The sequence below is a fragment of the Dendrobates tinctorius genome, unplaced genomic scaffold (genome assembly GCF_039654945.1).
Source record: "Dendrobates tinctorius isolate UK_male_01 unplaced genomic scaffold, ASM3965494v1 ptg000158l, whole genome shotgun sequence".
Taxonomy (NCBI): domain Eukaryota; kingdom Metazoa; phylum Chordata; class Amphibia; order Anura; family Dendrobatidae; genus Dendrobates; species Dendrobates tinctorius.
This window is the reverse complement of record NW_027361825.1, coordinates 28,180,004-28,202,479: the sequence shown is the minus strand read 5'-3', so window position 1 is coordinate 28,202,479 and position 22,476 is coordinate 28,180,004. Positions and strand designations below refer to the sequence as shown.

Sequence of the window (22,476 nt, the reverse complement as noted above, 5' to 3'; positions counted from 1 at the left end):
GATATCCTGGATTCTTCTATTCCCTTAATAGGACAGTGAATAACAGTTGATGTTGCATTTCCTTTCTGAGAGAAAACAGATGCAAAATAGGAATTTAAAAGTTCAGCCTTCTCAACATCCTGTCTTACCATTTCATCATTTTCATCCTGTAAAAATCCTATAGCATCTTTGACTTTTCTTTTACTTTTGACATATCCCCAAAATCCTTTATTATTGCTTTTGACATCTCTTGCAAGCCTCAGTTCATTTTCAGCTTTAGATAATCTGATTTGTGCCCTGCAGGTTCTGCAGACAGCATTATATTCTTCTTTAGATATGCCTCCCTCTTTCCATTTTATAAACATTTTTTTCTTCCTTTTTAGCATGTGCTTAAGTTCTGTGTTCATCCATCCTGGTTTCCTTAAATGCTTCCTATTCTTCCCTCTTTTCGGAATTGTTAACAACTGTGCTTTGAGAATTTCATTTTTCAAGATTTCCCATCCTTCCTGGACATTTTTGTCTTTAAGGATATCCAGCCATTGGATCCCTCCAATTCTCTTTCTGAATCCCTTAAAATCTGCCTTTCTGAAATCTAACCTTGACGTCTGAGTCTTCACAGGTCTTCCACCTCTAGTAATCCAAAATTCTAAAATAGCATGGTCGCTACCTCCTAGGGTCCCAGCCACTTTTACCTCCTCAACCATTTCCTCCCTGTTTATAAGGATTAGATCCAAGGTAGCAGTTCCCCTTGTTTTCTCCCTTACCTTTTGGAAGATAAAGTTGTCAGCAAGAGAGGATAAGAATTTCCTTGACCTGTTAGTTTTGCCTGAGAGAGATTCCCAACAAATGTCTGGATAGTTGAAATCTCCCATGACAACTATGTCATATTTTTTGGAGAACTTGGCCATCTGATGCATAAAGAGTTCATCTATATCTTCGGCTTGCACAGGCGGCCTGTAGTAAATGCCTACAATGGTGTCCTTTCCATTGTTCTGTCCTTGTATTCTTACCCAAACAGTTTCCACAGAACTCCCAGTCTCTGAAGCTTCAATCTCTGTGCAGATATACGCGTTTCGAACATACAATGCGACACCCCCTCCTCGTTTATCAAGTCTGTTTCTTGCAAATAAGTCGTATCCTTCTAGTCTTGTATTCCAATCATGTGTATTGTCCCACCAAGTTTCAGTGATTCCAATTACATCATATTTCTGTTCCTGTGTTAGTAGTTCCAATTCTCCTTGTTTGTTGCCCATGCTTTGTGCATTAGTATAGAAACATTTTAGTTTGTGATTGGTTTCTCTTTCTCCAATATTTTTATTAATTAGATTCTTTCGTCTTTGTTAAAAATATTGAGTATTATAGTTTGAGTATTATAGAGTATTTCCGAATCATTTAATGCTAGCTTCATTGGAAAAAAATGTGCTTTTCTTTAAAAAATAAGGAAATTTCTAAGTGACCCTAAACTTTTGAACAGTAGTGTATATATTATTATATATAGATTCCACCCCTCAGTGTATCTAGGATTCAGTTACTGATGGCTCAGTCATCTAATCTGGTACAGGGGCATGCTGAAGTTGTCAGTACTTTGACTGCTCAGTGTTCAGTCTGTTGTAGGGTCGTGCTGAGCTGTAGGTGTTTTGATTGACAGTTCAGCTGTCCAATCTGAGATTGGGAGGTGCTGGTTGTTTCTAGGTTTTCATTGTCCTAGGTGACTGTCCAGCTACTTAGCTGGGCTGTTAGCCCCAACCCTCTGCCAGACGTAGCTTCAGCTAAGTATTGTTGATTTTCTCTGTGCCTAGTGTTTTGCTTGATGATCTTTCCTTGCCTAACCTTGGACCTTGCTTTGACCATCTGACTATTTAACCCTTGCATTCTGATCTGCTATCTTCCTGGTATTTTGAACTTGAACCGTTACCTGACTATGCTTTTGTCTCTTCCCTCTGTTTAGGAAGTCTCCTTTTGGCTTTTGACCTCGAACTCCTTGACAATCCTGACTCATGGCTTGTCTGTGTGAAGTGACTCAGCGTCATATTTATATTCCTTTATTAAGTAAATGAAAAAGATAACATTTAAATTTTGAAACTCCTAGGCTCCAATTCATAATCTTTAGCAAGATCCCCAAAGTTACCATGTACCCTGATGGGCAGAACTTTGTACCCACTCAGACACCAGTGGTAAAGAGGCAAAATGCTACCACTACTCGTGCCATGATGCTATGAGAGGACCTTAATAAATTATATAAAAATACATTAAAATTATTACCTTGTATTTCTGGATATTTCATGAGTATAAGAAAACCGTATCTCAGAGTCAAACTTGTCGTCTCTGTTCCAGCTATGAATAAGTCTGTTATTGTTGCCTTTAGATTCTCCTCATGAAATTCTGTATCTTGATTCTTTTTTTCCTACAAAAGTAAATACATAAAACTCACCATTATTTTATATATGAAAATTTGTCAAAAGCCTTTAAGCTCTTTAAAGATTAAATAAGTCAGAACAAGAGCAATGAAATGGAATGATCAGTTTTGGAATTTTGCAGAAAGGTTTGATTCATGGTGGTGAATATATTTTCTGTGAGCCATGATGTTAAAAAACCTCTAATTGCCCAGAAAACATGTAACTCAAACCCTGACATACCCTAGGACTGTATTGAACCATTTTGAGGTTTATATTGCAAACAAAGCCTTAGTAATCTCCAAATGACCTCATCCTTCCTGGCTAGGGAAAAACGGATGGTAAACGATGGTAACTAACTACTGTATTTAAGTGACGTGTACCAGTCTAATACTGGACTATTACAACAGCATATTATAGAGATTTTTATTTAGGATTTAAAAAAATGTGGCTTGCCCATCATACGTTACAAGAATCAAAAATAACACTGAGGGGTTTAATACTGCCCTCCTTCTTTACAGTAGGTAAAGAATTAAAAAAAAGACTGTGATTAAGATTCTGTTACTACAGATTATCAAATATCAATCGATTCGAAGTCACATTGAATACAGGTCCAGCAATTCCTTATATATCAGTAGCACTCCCATCACATTTTTAATATGCTTGAGCACTGAATTACTACATCACATTCAGATTAGGTATTTTTCTATACAGTACAGGCAGAAAATTGTGTTCTCTGGCCTCCCACCATCTTCTATATCTTCCTGATTGGCTGAGTTAAGTAATGTGATAGCTGAACGATATTAATGGGAAGACTGGGCAGCCGCGCCTGATGTTATTATCCCACTTTCTTAGCCTTCAGCAGTGTGTTAAATGGCGACTTTGCATGTTTGGATTTGAACTTGTGGGCATCTGCATATTTCAGGAAATTCGACTCAAGGTCAATTCTCCACAGATCAATCCGCTCATTTTTATTTCAATGCCTTTTTTCAAAACTAGTTGAATTTTGATTACTGTGCACATTCTGTACAAACAATATGTGATCCCTCAAATGTCAAAATATCTAATGTTATCAAGAAAAGTACCTCTTCCATCTTCATGAGAAAGCAATCTATGAAGTCACGAGGGCAATTTTCATCCAGGGTGGCTCGATGTGTCTCTGTCATCTCCTTAATAAATTGTTTCAAATTGTTCATAATTTTAATGATCCCCCGATGAGGACCAGGAATGTAGGGCATTATTCTTGGGAACATGATGAGGAGCTTATTAAGGGAAGAAGTGTTAGAAAAACATGATTTGACTATTATTTGGTTAGGTCAGTGACATATTTAAATTCTATGCCCTCCTTTTTGAAAAGAAGTTGCTGATGATTCAGTGAATCTAAACTTAAAAAATGAGACATATCTCCATGATTTCAGACTACAAATGGCCCATGGCCTCAATTAAAAAGCTGTGATGACAGAATTCCTGTGTATAAAGCTTTAAAAAAACAATTTTTTCTTAGCAAAGACCAGTTTTGCCCAGTTCTGAAAAAACTTAGCAAAGCTGGGATTGGGGCATGACGGAGCAAGTCAATGCTGGCTCATTCAATTTATGATGACTGGCAGCATTACTTATGCCACAAATCTATCATGATCTCGGACTGGAATAAGCTTTGCGCCAAAGTGGACACAGAGGTACATGCCACTTTATGTCTCATCAGATTCATTAAGATGCGTGCCCCTCTTAAGTAATCAAGTACCTTGGACTCCACCGTATCTCGTCATCAAAATCAATGTAAAAAAATGCCAGTCTTGTTGAACTGGGTGTCATGGAGGTCTGACAGAATGAAATATGACTGTAGAATAGGACAATGTAGAGTTTGTATGTACTTGGTAGCATACAGTTATTTACCTGTCCCAAAGTGCTGTTGAACAGCTCCGCAATTTCATTAAAATATGAAATGAGAGTTAAGAATTTTTTGTCTTCATAGTCAAATCTGTCACCAAATACAATGGAGCAAATGACATTGGAAACAGCGAGTCGCATTATATGTACTGGATTAATTGGAGAGTCTGTAGGGAAATATAACCATGTGGTCAGTCATTACTACATAGTGCATAGTGCAATACATATAATAGGAAAACATTGATAATGGAAAAAATTACAAAGTAGGACTGCAGATCTATAGTCTGTTGTGTAATGTGAGCTCATGGTAAAGTTAACTCTACCCATCAATTTTAGGGGATCAGACATTGAGCTAATACTGCAGTGGTAATTCGAACAGTCTCTTTATTGTAGACACAGAGAAATAGAAGACTCAGAAATGGTATATTTCAACATAACTAATCTTTTGCTTTCTCAGCAAAACCTTTCATATTCCTAGGGGGCAGGGTTCCCAACTATCCAGAAGTTTTGAAAAAGTTTGTCCTCTGGGTGAGATAGTCCTGCTTTACAGCTTGGGAATTGTCTGTCTGCAAAGGTGTTCACACAGCTCTGTGAAGCAGAACGATCTCAACCAGGAGCCAGACGTGTGAGCTCAAGGGGAAGAATCAGTGACACACTGTTAGGCTGCATTCACACGTTGCGTTTTTTCGCGTTTTTGCTGCAGTTTTAACGTGCGTTTTTGCCGCGAAAATGCAAAAAAAGCATCCCATGCATTGCTATGGGATTCTGTAATGCTGTGCTAATGCTGCGGATTTTCCCATTGTGGAATCGCATCGTGGAAAAATATGCAGCATGCTCATTAATTTTGCGTAATCGCGGGGATTCCGCACACATAGGAATGCATTGTTCCATTGTTCTGCTTACTTTCCGCATGTGGCTGTGCCCACCATGCGAAAAGTAAGCAGAACATTTGCGGATGGTATCTAGGGGGTGGAGGAGAGGAGATTGTCCTCCAGGCTGTGGGTACCATATCCCTGTAAAAAATAGAATAAAAAATAAAAAATCGTGTTATATTTACCTTATGGCGTTCGGCGCAGCCTTACCGATGCTCCTGCCAACTCGCGTTCCCAGTAATGCCTTGCGGCAAGGACCTGTGATAACGCAGCAGTCTCGTGAGATCGCTACAGTACCGCGAGACTGTAACGTCATCAAAGGTCTCGCAAGGCATTACTGGGAGCGGGAGCATCGCTGATGACCGGGAAGGCTGCTCGGGATGCCGGAAGGTTAGAAAAATACGATTTTTTATTTTTTTTAATTATTTTTAACATTTGATCTTTTTACTACTGATGCCGCATAGGCAGCCTCAATAGTAAAAAGTTGGTCACACTCATCAAACACTATGTTTGACGAGTGTGACCAACCTGTCAATCAGTTCTCCAAGCGATGCTACAGATCGCTTGGAAAACGCTAGCATTCTGCAAGCTAATTACGCTTGCAAATCGCTAGTTTTTCCGCAGGAAAATCGCGGGAAGTTAAAATGTGATTTTCCCGTGGAATGGAATTCCGGAATTCCCACGGTAACTTCCACGGGAATTCCGTAATGTGTGCACTTAGCCTTAGGGTTAGCGGATCGCACTGAATTTAAATGATGGTAAAGTGCGATCGCAACCCGGGGTCCATCGTGCGGTGTTGGAAAACTGCACCTATTGGACAATGGTGGAGCGAAGCTGTGAGCAAGCACCGTAAACACACCTAGTTAAATGTCACTCGGTGTGAACAGAAAGCAAATTACCTGACTCTGTTACTCCACAGAGCGGCACTACAACTGAACGCACTCTATGCCATACCTTGTTAGACGTCACAGGAGCATAGTGGTAATGATGCTAGTTGGGGTCCCTATAGATATCCGCCCAGGAAAGTCGAGGCAGGTGGTTGCATTTGCTCTGACACACGGTTTGTGCTGAACGCACATGCGACTTAGGACGCCCGGAGTCAGATGCTGAGTCAAGCAGTAGTTCTCACCCTACACTGCCTGTCTAGACACACACTCGCAGTGCAAGTAGCGGCACACGTCCACACAGGGAGTGACCGTATCCACCAACACACATACACATATGAACTTAGCACGCCGACAAGACAGGAACTTGCTCATGGACCAATCCGGAACCGCCAAGTCACCAGAGTAGCTGACGACCGATCACTAGAGATGAGCGACTTTGCCTTTTTTAGGTGTTGTGAGTTCATTTTCCCCTTCACTACTGAGGCCCGAGGAACTCCCTCTTCTGGTGAAGAAAGGTAGTGAGCCTGATTGTCAAACACCTGGGGCTGATGATGATGACTGGCTGAGTGGAGTTAATGACTGGATATAAGGCTGCCGACGCCCTTCTGGCCTGCGGGTGATTTCTCTGTGGACTTCTAGGAAACCAGTCTGATTCCTGCTCATCTAAAGCTAAGATTTCTGCTTTGCCTTTTTGCATTAGTGTTTTGTTTTCCTTGCTTTTCTGGATTCTGCCATTCCCTGCTGGGGTGAGCTGAATCTCCTTTTGCCTGTTGCTCTGTCTTCAGAATATTCCTGAGTACTGACATAGCTTTTTTGAAGCCTAGTGTCTTCAGGGCCTTTTTTACTGTCAGTTTGTTGGCTCTTATTTTCATAGGGGTTTTCACGGATTGCAGACAGCAGCATTCCTGTCCTTTCCTATCTAAGCTAGCGTGGGCCCCATCTTTGCTCAGTCTATCTTTCTGTCTGTGTTTTGTTCTTTCTTCTTGCTTCACTGTCGTTATATGTGGGGGGCTGCCTTTTACTTTGGGGTCTGCTCTGGGCAGTTTAGATTTCCCTTTCTGTCTTTAGGCTATGTAGTCCTCTGGCTGTGATCAAGGGGCCTAGGGCATCGTAGGAGCACCCCACGGCTACTGCTAGTTGTGTTGATAGGTTCAGGGGTCTGCAATCCGATAGCTGCCAACTTCTCTGGTTTTCTGGACTTAGCTAGCATTTCTATTTTTGCCTCCTACGGTGACTCAATCATAACAGAATCACCCGCCATACCGCAGATTCTAGGGTACTCAATAGCAGGAAAGAATTGTAAAAAAAAAAAAAAGGGTGTGTATATTTTTTCCTCTATATCTCTGAGGCCGTAGGGGGAATTTTTTTTTTCTCTCAATGGAGATAAAGCAATTGTCTGATCGTGTGGAGCTGCTCGCTGCGGAAGTGCGGGGAATTTCCGCCTACCTTGCTCATTCACATGCTGCTGAACCAAAGATTCCTACACCTGATGTATTTTTTGGGGATCGGTCTAAATTTTTGAATTTCAAAAATAATTGTAAATTATTTTTTGCCTTGAAACCTAACTTGTCAGGGAGCTCCGCGCAGCAGGTTAAAATTGTCATCTCTTTGCTGCGTGGCGATCCCCAGGATTGGGCGTTTTCTTTGAAGCCAGATGATCCTATTCTGACTAATGTGAACGCATTTTTTCAGGCCTTGGGGTTGTTGTATGACGAACCTAATGCCATTGATCAGGCTGAAAAGACCCTGCTGGCATTGAACCAGGGTCGTGATACTGCAGAATTGTACTGTCAAAAATTCCGAAAGTGGGCAGTACTTACTACCTGGAATGATAATGCCTTGGCTGCTCTCTTTCGGAAGGGGTTGTCAGAAGCCGTAAAAGATACTATGGTGGGATTTCCTGTTCCCTCTGGTCTTGACGATTCTATGTCTTTAGCCATTCAGGTGGATCGGCGTTTACGCGAACGCAGAGCTGCACGAGAGGTGTCTGAACCTATGCAATGTGATAGAGTTTTTTCCAGAGAGCAGCGTCAGGAGTTCAGAAGGCGTAATAAGTTGTGTTTTTTCTGTGGAGATGCCTCGCATATTATTTCTGTCTGTCCTAAACGCGAGAAACGCTTTGCACACACGTTTTCTGTTGGTGGTGTTCAACCTAAGTTTCTTCTGGCTATTACTCTGATCTGCTCCCTGTCCACATTTTCCGCCAAGGCTTTTGTTGATTCGGGAGCAGCTCTAAACCTAATGGACTTGGATTTTGCTAAACGTTGTGGATTTCCGATGACACCTCTGCAGACGCCTATCCCTTTGAGGGGGATTGATGCTACTCCTTTGGCTAAAAATAAACCTCAGTTTTGGACCCAGGTGGTAATGCGGGTCGCCCCAGACCGTCAAGAAAATTGCAGGTTTTTGGTGTTACATAATCTGCATGATACTATTGTTCTGGGGTTTCCCTGGTTACAAATTCATAATCCAGTTTTGGATTGGAAATCTGTGTCTGTGGTGAGTTGGGGTTGTCGGTGTGCCTTTAGTGAGGCTCCGGTGTTTTCCACCTCTCCTCAGTCGCATGATGTTCCTGATTATTTGGCGGACTTTTATGATGTATTTAGTGAGAATGAGTCTGCGTCTCTGCCTCCTCATAGGAGTTATGACTGTGCTCTTGAACTGAGCCCGGGGTGTAAATTTCCCAAGGGTCGGCTCTTCAATTTATCTGTACCCGAGCACGAGGCTATGCGATCCTATATTAAGGAGGCGTTGGAGAAGGGTCATATTAGACCAACCTCGTCACCCTTAGGTGCCGTTTTTTTTTTTGTAGCCAAAAATGATGGATCATTAAGACCTTGTATTGATTATCGTGCTCTCAACAAAATTACTGTTAAATATCAGTATCCGTTACCCCTGATTTCTGATCTATTCTCCAGAGTTAAAGGTGCTTGCTGGTTTACCAAGCTTGACCTCAGGGGGGCGTATAATCTTATTCGCATTAAGCATGGGGATGAATGGAAGACGGCGTTTAATACTCTGGAGGGACATTTTGAGTACCTGGTGATGCCTTTTGGGCCACTAATGCCCCTTCTGTCTTCCAGTGCTTCATGAACGATATTTTCCGAGATTTTGTCGATAAATTTTTGATTATCTATCTGGATGATATTTTGATCTTCTCCAAGGATTGGGATTCTCATGTGGAACATATTCGGACTGTGTTCCGGATCTTGAGGGAGAATTCCCTGTATGTCAAAGGATCTAAATGCCTTTTTGGAGTACAGAGGATTTCTTTTTTGGGATTTATTTTGTCCTCGTCAACTATTGAAATGGACCCGGCCAAGGTACAGGCCATTTACGATTGGGTTCAGCCCACTTCTTTGAAGGCCCTCCAGAAGTTTTTGGGTTTTGCTAATTTTTATCGGAAATTTATAGCAAAATTTTCTAGTATTGCCAAGCCATTGACTGATTTGACTAAGAAGGGTGCTGATGTGTTAAATAGGTCTCCGGAGGCTGTTTCTTCCTTTCAGGAGCTGAAGCGAAGATTCACCTCCGCCCCGGTGTTGCGGCAACCTGATGTCTCACTTCTGTTCCAGGTAGAGGTGGATGCTTCTGAGATTGGTGCAGGAGCTGTTTTGTCCCAAAAGGATCCTGTAACATCTAAAATGAATCCCTGTGCTTTCTTTTCCCGAAAGTTCTCTCCATCTGAACGTAACTATGATGTGGGGAATCGGGAACTGTTAGCCATGAAATGGGCATTTGAGGAGTGGAGACATTGGTTGGAGGGAGCTAAGCATCAAGTCTTGGTCCTCACTGACCACAAGAATTTGATTTACCTAGAGTCGGCTAAGCGCTTGAACCCTAGACAGGTAGGTGGGCCTTGTTTTTTACACGTTTTGATTTTGTGGTTTCTTTTCTTCCTGGAACTAAGAATGTCAAGGCTGACGCCCTCTCTAGGAGCTTCTTTGCTGATTCTCCTGTGGTGACCAAGCCTGCTACCATCTTAGGCGAAGGGGTAGTTCTTTCTGCCATCTCACCCGATTTGAGACGTGCTCTGGAAGAGTTCCAGGAGGACAAACCTGAGCATTGTCCCAGTGGAAAGTTGTATGTTCATGACCAGTGGAAGAAGAGAGTGATGTCTGAAGTTCATTGCTCTGCTTTGGCTGGTCATCCAGGTATTTTTGGTACTAGAGATCTGGTGAGTCGGTCTTTTTGGTGGCCCTCCTTGTCTCGTGATGTCAGGAATTTTGTGCAGTCCTGTGGGACGTGCTCCCGGTCTAAATCGTGTTCTCGCTCTAGTGGGTTGTTGATGCCTTTGCCTGTCCCCAAGAGGCCATGGACCCATATTTCAATGGATTTCATCTCTGATATGCCTGTCTCTCAAAGGATGACTGTTATTTGGGTGATTTGTGATAGGTTCTCTAAGATGGTTCATCTTGTACCACTCCCTAAGTTGCCGTCTTCCTCTGAATTGGTGCCCCTGTTTTTACAACAGGTGGTTCGCTTGCACGGGATTCCTGAGAACATTGTATCTGACAGAGGAGTCCAGTTTGTGTCTAGATTTTGGAGAACTTTCTGTTCCAAGCTGGGAATTCAGTTGTCCTTCTCCTCTGCTTTTCACCCTCAGACCAATGGGCAGACCGAGAGAACAAACCAGACCTTGGAGTCATATTTGAGATGTTTTATTTCTGCTGATCAGGATGATTGGGTTTCATTTTTGCCCTTGGCCGAATTTGCTTTAAATAATAGAGCTAGTTCTGCCACTTTGATGTCTCCTTTTTTTTGTAACTTTGGGTTTCATCCTCGATTTTCTTCAGGGCAGGTGGAGCCCTCCGCCTGCCCAGGGGTTGACACTGTGGTGGAGAGAATGCACCAGATCTGGGACCAAGTGGTGGATAAGTTATCTCTCTCCCAGGAAAAGGCCCAGCGGTTTTCCAACCGACATAAGACCATTGGTCCCCAGTTTAAGGTTGGTGATATGGTGTGGTTATCATCAAAAAATATTGCTATGAAGGTGGCTTCTCCTAAGTTTAAGCCTAGATTTATTGGACCTTACAAGATTTTGGAGATTATTAATCCGGTCTCTTTTCGTTTGGCTCTTCCTGCCACATTTAAAATCCATAATGTGTTCCATAAATCTTTGTTGAAGAGGTTTGTTGAACCTGTTGTTCCGGGGGTTGCACCTCCAGACCCTGTATTGGTTGAAGGTAACATGGAATATGAGGTAGAGAAAGTACTGGATTCCCGTCTGGCTAGACGGAGACTCCAGTATTTGGTTAAGTGGAAGGGTTATGGTCAGGAGGATAATTCCTGGGTCTCTGCCTCTGATATTCATGCCAAAAGATTGGTGCGTGCCTTTCATCGGGCTCACCCTGATCGCCCTGGTGGCGTGGTTGAGGGTTTGGTGACCCCTCCTCAAGGGGGAGGTACTGTTGTGAGTTCATTTTCCCCTTCACTACTGAGGCCCGAGGAACTCCCTCTTTTGCTCTGACACACGGTTTGTGCTGAACGCACATGCGACTTAGGACGCCCGGAGTCAGATGCTGAGTCAAGCAGTAGTTCTCACCCTACACTGCCTGTCTAGACACACACTCGCAGTGCAAGTAGCGGCACACGTCCACACAGGGAGTGACCGTATCCACCAACACACATACACATATGAACTTAGCACGCCGACAAGACAGGAACTTGCTCATGGACCAATCCGGAACCGCCAAGTCACCAGAGTAGCTGACGACCGATCACTAGAGATGAGCGACTTTGCCTTTTTTAGGTGTTGTGAGTTCATTTTCCCCTTCACTACTGAGGCCCGAGGAACTCCCTCTTTTGGTGAAGAAAGGTAGTGAGCCTGATTGTCAAACACCTGGGGCTGATGATGATGACTGGCTGAGTGGAGTTAATGACTGGATATAAGGCTGCCGACGCCCTTCTGGCCTGCGGGTGATTTCTCTGTGGACTTCTAGGAAACCAGTCTGATTCCTGCTCATCTAAAGCTAAGATTTCTGCTTTGCCTTTTTGCATTAGTGTTTTGTTTTCCTTGCTTTTCTGGATTCTGCCATTCCCTGCTGGGGTAAGCTGAATCTCCTTTTGCTTGTTGCTCTGTCTTCAGAATATTCCTGAGTACTGACATAGCTTTTTTGAAGCCTAGCGTCTTCAGGGCCTTTTTTACTGTCAGTTTGTTGGCTCTTATTTTCATAGGGGTTGTCACGGATTGCAGACAGCAGCATTCCTGTCCTTTCCTATCTAAGCTAGCGTGGGCCCCATCTTTGCTCAGTCTATCTTTCTGTCTGTGTTTTGTTCTTTCTTCTTGCTTCACCGTCATTATATGTGGGGGGCTGCCTTTTACTTTGGGGTCTGCTCTGGGGCAGTTTAGATTTCCCTTTCTGTCTTTAGGCTATGTAGTCCTCCGGCTGTGATCGAGGGGCCTAGGGCATCGTAGGAGCACCCCACGGCTACTGCTATTTGTGTTGATAGGTTCAGGGGTCTGCAATCCGATAGCTGCCAACTTCTCTGGTTTTCTGGACTTAGCTAGCATTTCTATTTTTGCCTCCTACGGTTACTCAATCATAACACTTAGGGTTGAGTCGGGTTTCATGAAACCCGACTTTCTCAAAAGTCGAGTCGAACAAAATCGTCCGACTATCGGGAAAAGTCAGAGGTCCGACTGAAACACGAAACTCAATGCAAGACAATGGGGAAACAAAGTCGGCAGGGAGTGGAGGACAGTAAACACACCTACACTGCCCATTTCAATGCCAACGACATCAATTCTTATTACTTAAGCTTGTCAACCTCAATTTACTTTATAATAAATAGTTACGCATTGAAAACTGGGGGTTATTTGGCTAAAGTTGTGGGGGGGGAGGGCTGGCTCCAGGTTTCCGTGTGCCCCAAGCGAAAGAGTGTCAGTGGGCCCCTTTAACACATACAGCAATTCATGCTGCTCCGATGCGGCAGAGAAATATTGGTATAGTGCAATGAAAAATACTTCACTTCTTACATTACATGACTGATATCTATTCTAAATTCTACAATAGCTCAAAAACCGGACAGTATATTCCTCCATACAGTATTATCGTCACCACATAGTGCACCATACAGAATAATGAGCCCCATATATTGCTCCATACAGAATGGGCTCCATATAATGCTCCATACAGAATAGGCCCCATATGTGCTCCATATAATGCTCCATACCCTATATGATAGCCCATAGATAATGAACCCCATGTGATGCTCCAGTATATGATGGGCCCCATGGATGATGCTCCATTGTATGATGGGCCTATATAATGCTCCATATATAATGGGCCCCATATGCTGCTCTAGTATATGATGGGCCCCATATGATGCTCCAGTATATGAAGGGTCCCATGGATGATGATCCAGTGTATGATGGACCTATAAACTGTGTGCAGAATTATAAGGCAAATGAGTATTTTGGTCACATCATCCTTTTTATACATGTTATCCTACTCCAAGCTGTATAGGCTTGAAAGCCAACTGCCAATTATGTAAATCAGGTGATTTGCATCTCTGTAAAGAGGAGGGGTGTGGTCTAATTACATCAACACCCTATATAAGGTGTGCTTAATTATTAGGTAACTTCCTTTCCTTTGGCAAAATGGGTCAGAAGAGAGATTTGAAGGACTCTGAAAAGTCAAAAATCATGAGATGTCTTGCAGAGGGATGCAGCAGTCTTGAAATTGCCAAACTTTTGAAGCGTGATCACTGAACAATCAAGCGTTTCATGGCAAATAGCCAAAAGGGTCGCAAGAAGCGTGTTGATAAAAAAAGGCTCAAAATAACTGCCCATTAATTGAGAAAAATCAAGCATGAAGCTGCCAAGATGCTATTTGACACCAGTTTTGCCATATTTCAGAGCTGCAACGTTACTGGAGTATCAAAAAGCACAAGGTGTGCCATTCTCAGGGACATGGCCAAGGTAAGGAAGGCTGGAAAACGACCACCTTTGCACAAGAAACATAAGATAAAACGTCAAGACTTGGCCAAGAAATATGTTAAGATAGATTTTTGTAAGGTTTTATGGAGTGATGAAATGAGAGTGACTCTTGATGGGCCAGATGGATGGGCGCAAGGCTGGATCAGTAAAGGCCAGAGAGTTCCACTCTGAATAAGACGCCAGCAAGGTGGAGGTGGGGTACTGGTATGGGCTGGTATCATCAAAGATGAACTTGTGGGACCTTTTCGGGTTGAGGTGCAGTGAAGCTCAGCTCCCAGACCAACTGCTAGTTTCTGGAAGACAACTTCTTCAAGCAGTGGTACAGGAAGAAGTCGGTATCGTTCAAGAAAAACATGATTTTCATGCAGGACAATGCTCCATCACATGCATCCAAATTCTCCACAATGTGGCTGCCCAGTAAAGGTCTAAAAGAAGAAAAAATAATGACATGGCCCCCTTGTTCACCTGATCTGAACCCCATAGAGAACCTGTGGTCCCTCATAAAATGTGAGATCTACAGGGAGTGAAAACATTACACCTCTCAGAACAGTGTCAGGGAGGCTGTGGTGGCTGCTACACTCAATGTTGATCGTAAACAGATCAATCAACTGAAAGAATGTATGGATGGAAGGCTTTTGAGTGTCATCGTAAAGAAAGGTGGCTATGTTGGTGTTAGGAGTGGCGGAAGACACTAAATAAAAAATAAATAAAGTGCCTTCGCCACTCGGGGTCCACCGTGCGGTGGATGGAAAAACCGCTGCTAAAAGAGGCAGAGCACTATGGCGGTATTGTGCACAGGGATAACAGCACCAGTGTGCACTGGAGCAAGCTCTGTTATTTGCACAAAGCAGCAGGCATTAAGTATGCAGGTGTACAAGGGTTAAACTGCACCCAGTGCACCGAAGCAAGCTCAGTTACATTCACAGAGCTGCAGGCATAAGGCATAAATTAAGCGCTGAGTCTGTTCAGGGTCACAGACTATCAGCGATACAGACACAGTATTAGAAGTCACAGAAGTAGCCATAAACAACAGGACTACTCCATCTAGACCTACCGTTAAATAAGGTGCGTGATGTCGCAACTGCGAACGCCCGACAAGACGGCAAGCGCAGCGCGGCGAAACCTGTGCCGCAGAGATGGCACCGCTATATCGCAAGCGCGATGCAGGACGCTAGCTGCTGAGGTAGATGGAAAGTAAGCGCGCTGGCGCAAGCGCTGCTACAGGCTGGACCCAAACACTCACACAATCGTATTATCAGAGGGAAGGGGTTTCTTAATAAGTCAGTCACCAGTCCAAGCATCCATCACCATACATACAGCAGCAAGTATGAAATACTAGCGCATGGCGGAACAGTCATGCGCACTTTTTATAGTGAGCGGGACCTTCCGGAAATCTCCAGAGCCCTGGGATGAACCAATGGAATCAGGAGCAGGACCTGAGCACCTGACTCCTGAACTCCAATGGGAAGTTATCCCACGAGCATGCTCAGAAGAAGGGATGAAGGACTTAGCCTCCGGGGAGAGTTGCTGTAAAGCAATTTCCTCTGCAATCTCCTTTGCATTAAACGCAGAGCAGGAGACCGCAGCATGTGAGGGTCTAGATTCCTGCCTAGCAATGGCCGAAATCTGACTCCTGACAGTTGGTCCCTTTTTTTTTGGTTTGGAATGTCAGAAATGTTTATTTCTACATTTTGTGCTGTTATATTGGTTTACCTGGTGAAAATAAACAAGTGAGATGGGTATAAATTTGGTTTTTATTAAGATGCCTAATAATTCTGCAGAGTAATAGTTATCTCCACAAACAGATATCCTCCTAAGATAGCCAAATTGAAAAAAAACCTACTCCAACTTTCAAAAATATTAAGCTTTGATATTTATGAGTCTTTTCGGTTGATTGAGAACATATTTGTTGTTCAATAATAAGAAGAATCCTCTCAAATGCAACTTGCCTAATAATAGTTATGCACACAGTGTATGATGCTCCATATATTATGGGCCCCATTTGTAATGTTCCAGTGTATGATGGGCCTATATAATGCTCCATATATAATGGGCCCCATATGATGCTCGAGTGTATAATAGGCCCTATCTATGATGCTCAAGTGTATGATGGGCCCCATATATAATTCTCCAGTGTATAGGGAGAGGCAAGTATTGCAAGTGCTGGTGATCTGAGCAAGCAGGGGTGGCCCATTCGTGGATGACAGCAGTGGCTTAGGGCCCCTCATAGTACAACGGTGTCTGTGACGGCGAGTGGGCCCCCCACCCAACCTGCTCAGGGCCCCGGCACTTGCCCGGGTGCACCAGGTGCTGACGCCAGCCCTGGGTGGGTACAGCCCAGTTACGGAGATGGAAAAACTGGAATATGTTGAGGTGTAGGCTGGATGTTCAGCAGCTGTAAATGGAGGAATTGCAAAAGTCTGAGGAAGAGGAGGACAAAGCGAGCCATTTTGCTGGCAACTTATGTGTCATCAGGGGAAGGTGGTACAAAATCCTTTGAAACCCAGGCATGGTTCATTTTAATGAAGGTGAGATCACCAACATTTTGGGTCGACAGCCGGGTCCTTCTTTCTGTCAGGATTGATCCAGCAGCACAGAACACTCTTTCTGATAGCACACTACCAGCAGGGCATGCGAGCTCCTGTAAGGCATATTGTGCCAATTCAGGCCAGGTGTCTAGTTTAGAGGCCTAGTAGTCAAAGGCTATGTGCACACGTATTTTTTGTAGCTGCGGATTTTTCCCCACGGATTTGTAAAAATCCGCAGGTAAATTTCAGGTCAAAAGACCTGCGGTTTACCTGCGGATTAGGCTGCGGCTTAGCCCTGCGGTTTATCACCTCTACAATGGAGGAGATGGGAAACCGCAGCAGAATCTACAGAAAAGACGTGACATGTCATTTCTTTCTGCGGATCTCAAACCGCAGCAAAACCGCACGGAAAATTCAGCAGCATGTGCACAGCGGTTTCCATTTTACATAGAGTAAAATGGTACTGTACAACAAAGCAGATTCTGCTGTGGACCCGCAGGGCCTGAAACGCTGTGGATCCGCAGCAAAATCCGCAACGTGTGCACGTAGCCAAAGGTGAATGAACTGTGAGGGAGAACATCGATAGGGGAGGTGAGGTAATTTTGAACCATGGTTGACAACTGCTGTCTCCTGCCTGTTGTAATCGATTCAGTATTAACAGTCGTGTGAGCGGTCCTCGAGAAATCAGTCCAAAACATGGTCATGAAACCCCTGTCTCCAACGCCAATACGGCTGTGTGCACCACGAACATATATTCCATTTGGCCCAGTACGGCTCGTGGTAGAACCTGCACCACTGCTGTGTGCTGGAATGCCTCTAACAAACGGTTTACCAGAGTTGCTTGTTTGTTCACCAATATTAGCTCTAGGTTCTCCTGTGGCCTGATGTTCTGTAATTTGTCTTTATAGCATGGATCGAGGATGCTGGCCAAACAGTAGTCCTCATCCTTCATAATTTTGGCAATGCGGGGGTCCCTTTTTAGGATCCACAATACATAATCACACATGTGGGCCAATGTTCCAGGTGTCAATGATGCACTGACAGTGGTGGGTGGAGGAGCACTTTCTGCCAAATCCACATCCCTCCAGTCACGCACAAACCTGATACCTGACCTTGGCAAGTCAACATTTTCTCTTGCCCCCCCGAGAAGCATCCTCCTCCCCAAATAATCCTCGCCCTCATCCTCCTCTTCCTCTTCTTCCTCCACCTCGTCCAGGACAGTTCCCTGGGCAGACAATGGCTGACTGTCATCAAGGCTTCCCTCATCCTCCTCCACTTCCTCCTCCGCTGCAGATGCCTGATCCTTAATGTGCGTCAAAGTTTGCATGAGCAGACGCATAAGTGGGATGGTCTTGCTTATGATGGCGTCGTCTGTGCTTACCAGCCATGTGCATTCCTCAAAACACTGAAGGACTTTACAGAGGTCTTTCAGCTTTGACCACTGCACACCCAACAAATCCATGTCTGCCCTCAAACTGCCTGCCCGTGTATCCTCCCACAAATGCATTACAGCCTGCCTCTGTTCGCACAGCCTGTCAACCATGTGCATGATGGAGTTCCACCTTGTTGCAACATCTATGATTAGGTGGTCCTTGGGGAGGTGGAGCAATCGCTGCAGCCTCTGCATACGACTGGAGTCTACGGCCGAGCGACGGATGTGCGAGCACAGTCTTCGCACCTTATGGAGCAGGGCTATTAACTCCAGATAATTATTTAGGAAGCACTGTACCACCAGGTTCAAGGTGTGAGCCAGGCAAAGTATCTGTCTGAGTTTTGCAAGGGCTATGGCCGCCACAAAATTATGGCCATTATCACTGACTACCTTGCCTAGCTCAAGATGTAGACTGCCCAGCCATGACTCAGTTTATCGCTGCAAGTAGTCGGCCAGTACCTCCGCAGTGTGTCTATTGTCGCCCAAAGACATCATCTTTAAAACAGCCTGCTGAAGCTTACCACTAGCTGTTCGATAGTGGGACACCTCGTGTGCAACACTGGCAGCAGCGGATGGAGTGCTCGTGCGACTGCACTCTCTCGACGAGCTTTTGCTTCTGGAGGAGGAGGAGGGTCGAACGCCCACAGCCAACTGTTTCCTATACCGTGGGCTAGGCAGCACTGTTCCACCACCGCTGTCCCCTTTGGACCCTGTATCCACCACATTAACCCAGTGCACAGTGATGGACACGTAACGGCCCATGCATCTGTTGTGAGGTGCACCTTTCCACTCACTGATTGTTTGAGTGCATGGACAATACGGTCTTTCACATGCAGGTGGAGGGTAGGGATGGCTTTTGAAGAAAAGAAGTGCTGACTGGGTAGGTCATAGCGTGGGACAGCGTAGGCCAAGAGCTCTCGGAACGCTGCACTTTCAACCAAATGGAAGGGCATCATCTGAATTTCTGAATTTCCCCATGGTGGGACGATTAAAGGATTATCTTATCTTATCTCATCTTATCTTATCTCTAATGAGATCAGTTTGGCAATGTAGGCGTTCAAAGCCAGTGTACGCGGATGAGAGGATGAGTACTTTCTTGTCCTACTCAGAGTCTCTGCTAGGGTGAGCTAGACTTGAGAGCTGCATATGGGGAAACTAGCAGTGGACATGGTGGACTGAGAGGGGGTTAGTGATGTTGATGGTGGTGATGGCCTAGATTCAGTCTTTCGTTGCAAAAACATTGTGATTCCCTAACTGCTTTTGCCTTGACATCTCAATATTTCTTGCTCGTGGGGTGCTAACCGGTGGGCTTACAGTGGGGGAAACGATGGAGCATTGCTGGCTACCTTCAGTCGGAGCAGGTGTGCTACCTGAGGTTTTGTAGTCCATCCATGCTTGCAAGTGCATGGTGGTTAAATGTCTAAGCATGCAACTGGTATTCAAATTTCGGAGATTTTTCCCTCGGCTAAAGGTCCTTCCGCACTTCTTACAGATAACCTTTGCCTCATCAATAGGATTTTGGTCAAAAAAGTGCCACACTGCACTCTTCCTATTATGGTATAAATTTTCAGGGCTTGCACGCTGTGCTACTTTCACCGCCTGGCCAAGCTGTCCTGCAACTCTTTTTGTTTTTTTAACACATTTTTGGACAGCTACGGGCCTGCCAGATAACCACTGCTGCGATGACGATGCCTGCTGCGGATCCTTCTCCTCTTCTGAGCTATTGCCAGCGGCACCCTCTTCCCCCAATGAATGCCAATCCGGGTCAACAACTGGGTCATTCATCACCTCCTCTTCAATTTCATCTGCACCTTCCTCTGTGTCACCGTGTAAGGTGGTATAGTATGCGGGAAGGGGCACCTGAGTTTCATGAGGGTCAGATTCTGGCTCAGTAGACTGCGAGGGCAATGTAGTGCTGTAGGTCAATGTACCAGCAGAATCATCTAGCCGTGGCTGTGCATCAGTGCACTACATGTCAGATTCATCTTGGACTGGGGAATTCAGGATTTGACTGGATAACCCAGGCATGGTATGTGAAAAGAGCTCCATAGAGTAATCTGAAGTGTGGGCTGCCTCATCCTTAACTTTTGGTGGGGATGAAGGACACAAGGAAAGGTGTTTTTCCTGACCACAACCCTGCACTGATGACTCTGTGCTTGCAGGTTTCGAACGTTCAGAAGAGGAGGCAATAGAGCTGGTGGCTGTTACGGCAATGTACTCCAAATCCTGATGCTCCCGTTTTAAAAGCGGTTTTCCTACTCCAAGAAAAGGGAACCTTACAGGCCTTCTTGGGCCAGACGATGACGCAGGCTCAACACCTCCTACCTTAGCTGCTATTGTGCTTTTGCCAGAACCAGCCGATGCACCACCACCATCAGTACCAGCCGCGCCCCCCTGCCCACGTCTGCGGCCTCTTCCATCTTGGGAAAATGTACCAAAATAACCAGCAGATATATGGTACTATATGAGAAGCATACAGCTGTATAAGGTGTAGTGAAAAATGTAAATCTCCGTATATATTTCCTTAGTCACAGACGCTCTCCAAGTATGTATTTGACCATAATACAACCAGCAGATATACGGTACTGTATCAGAAACATACAGGTGTATACAGTGTAAGGAAAAATTTAAATCTCCTTATATATTTCCTTAGTCACAGACGCTCTCCCAGGATGTACTTGACAGTAATCCAAACAGCAGATATACGGCGGACAGCTGAATACGGTGTAGAGGAAAATGTAAATCTTCATATATTTATTTCCCGAGTCACACACACACGCTGTCTCAGTATGGATTTGACCGTAATTAAAACAGCAGATATACGGTACTGTAACAGAAGCGAACAGCTGAATACGGTGTAGGGGAAAATTTAAATCTCTTTATATTTATTTCCGGAGTCACACACAGATAGCATGTATTTGTCCGTGATACCAGCCAGTACACAGTAGTGTGTAAAGAGTGTACAGCTCTATACTGTGTATGGAAAAATGTAAATCTCCGTATATTTATTTCTGGAGTCACACACACACGCTGCCTCAGTATGGATTTGACCGTAATTCCAAACAGCAGATATACGGTACAGTATCAGATATGGACAGCTCTATACAGTGTATGGAAAAATGTAAATCTCTCTATTAGAGTTGAGCGAAACGGGTCGAAAAATTTCAAAAGTCGCCGACTTTTGGCAAAGTCGGGTTTCATGAAACGAAACCCGACTCTAGGATGAGGTCGGCCACGAGGTCGGCGACTTACGCGCCAAAGTCGGGTTTCAAAAGTTTGTTTTGCGCTCTTTTTCAGCCAATCAGGATCCACGGACACTGTGGGCAACGTGATGACATAGGCAGGGGTCACCACCATCTTTCAGAAGGGCATGCAAGTGATTGGCTTGCTTTGGTGGGCGTCACAGGGGTTATAAAAGGGCGTGCACGCCGTCCGCCATCTTACTTCTGCCGATCTTAGCATACCCACTGCTCTGCAAACTGCTTTTTTAAAAGCAATCCCAATTTTTTTTTTGTCCTGCTGAGGTACTGAGCGTGCATTTTTTCACACCATACAGCGGTGTTTGCTCCTCACACAGTACCGTGTAACGGCTGTTATCACAGCCACAGTGAAGCTATCTGTGTGTCACTCTGTGAGAATAAGTGGAGGACATGTTCCGTTCTTACAGACCTGCACCTACTAGCTTTGTCTAGCTTTCAAACAGTTAAATATATTTGCTGTTTGATCACATTCAAAACTATAGAGAGACATCGTGTGACAGTCCGTATACTTAAAAAACACGGAGCTTGACAATTTTACGTACACCGGACAGCCGTGTACGTACACGCTCCTCTCAGTACCGTGTAACGGCTGTTATCACAGCCACAGTGAAGCTATCTGTGTGTCACTCTGTGAGAATAAGTCGAGGACATGTTCCGTTCTTACAGACCTGCACCTGCTAGTTTTGTCTAGCTTTCAAACAGTTAAATATATTTGCTGTTTGATCACATTCAAAACTATAGAGAGACAGCGTGTGTCAGTCCGTATACTTAAAAAACACGGAGCTTGACAATTTTACGTACACCGGACAGCCGTGTACGTGCACGCTCCTCTCAGTACCGTGCAACGGCTGTTATCACGGCCACAGTGAAGCTATCTGTGTGTCACTGTGGAAGGATAAGTGGAGGACTTGTTCCGTTCTTACAGACCTACACTCTAGGGAGATTCCTATTCTGCCCAATTCTACATACACCTTGTAGTTTGTGATACACTAGCCAATTTCTGTCTGTGACATAGGGCTCTGATATTCAGTGGGCCTCACACAATCCAAAAGTGTCCAGTGTCCACTAGTGTGTGCAGAAATTCAAAATCTCCCTTATCCTGCAGTCACTTTTTTCACACCTGTGCCATCGAGCCTGTGACATAGCGCTGTGATATTCAGTGGGCCTCACACAATCTATAAGTGTCCAGTGTCCACAAGTGTGTGCAGAAATTCAAAATGTCTGTGATCCTGTAGTCACTTTTTTCACACCTGTGCCATCGAGACTGTGACATAGCGCTCTGATATTCAGTGGGCC

At 44.5% G+C, this 22,476-nt stretch overlaps 1 protein-coding gene across 5 annotated transcripts in view; it reads right to left on the bottom strand.

Moving 5' to 3' along the window:
- LOC141052015 (cytochrome P450 2C8-like) overlaps nucleotides 1–22,476 on the bottom strand; it is a 92,010-nt gene that overhangs the window by 51,085 nt on the left and 18,449 nt on the right. For all 5 annotated transcript variants that reach the window (XM_073549186.1, XM_073549185.1, XM_073549187.1 and 2 more), the window contains exons 4-6: nucleotides 4,266–4,426; nucleotides 3,458–3,634; nucleotides 2,242–2,383 (exon numbers count right to left, since the gene is read on the bottom strand). In XM_073549186.1, coding sequence (XP_073405287.1) covers nucleotides 2,242–2,383; nucleotides 3,458–3,634; nucleotides 4,266–4,426 — 480 coding nt within the window. The remainder of the gene's footprint in view (nucleotides 1–2,241; nucleotides 2,384–3,457; nucleotides 3,635–4,265; nucleotides 4,427–22,476) is intronic.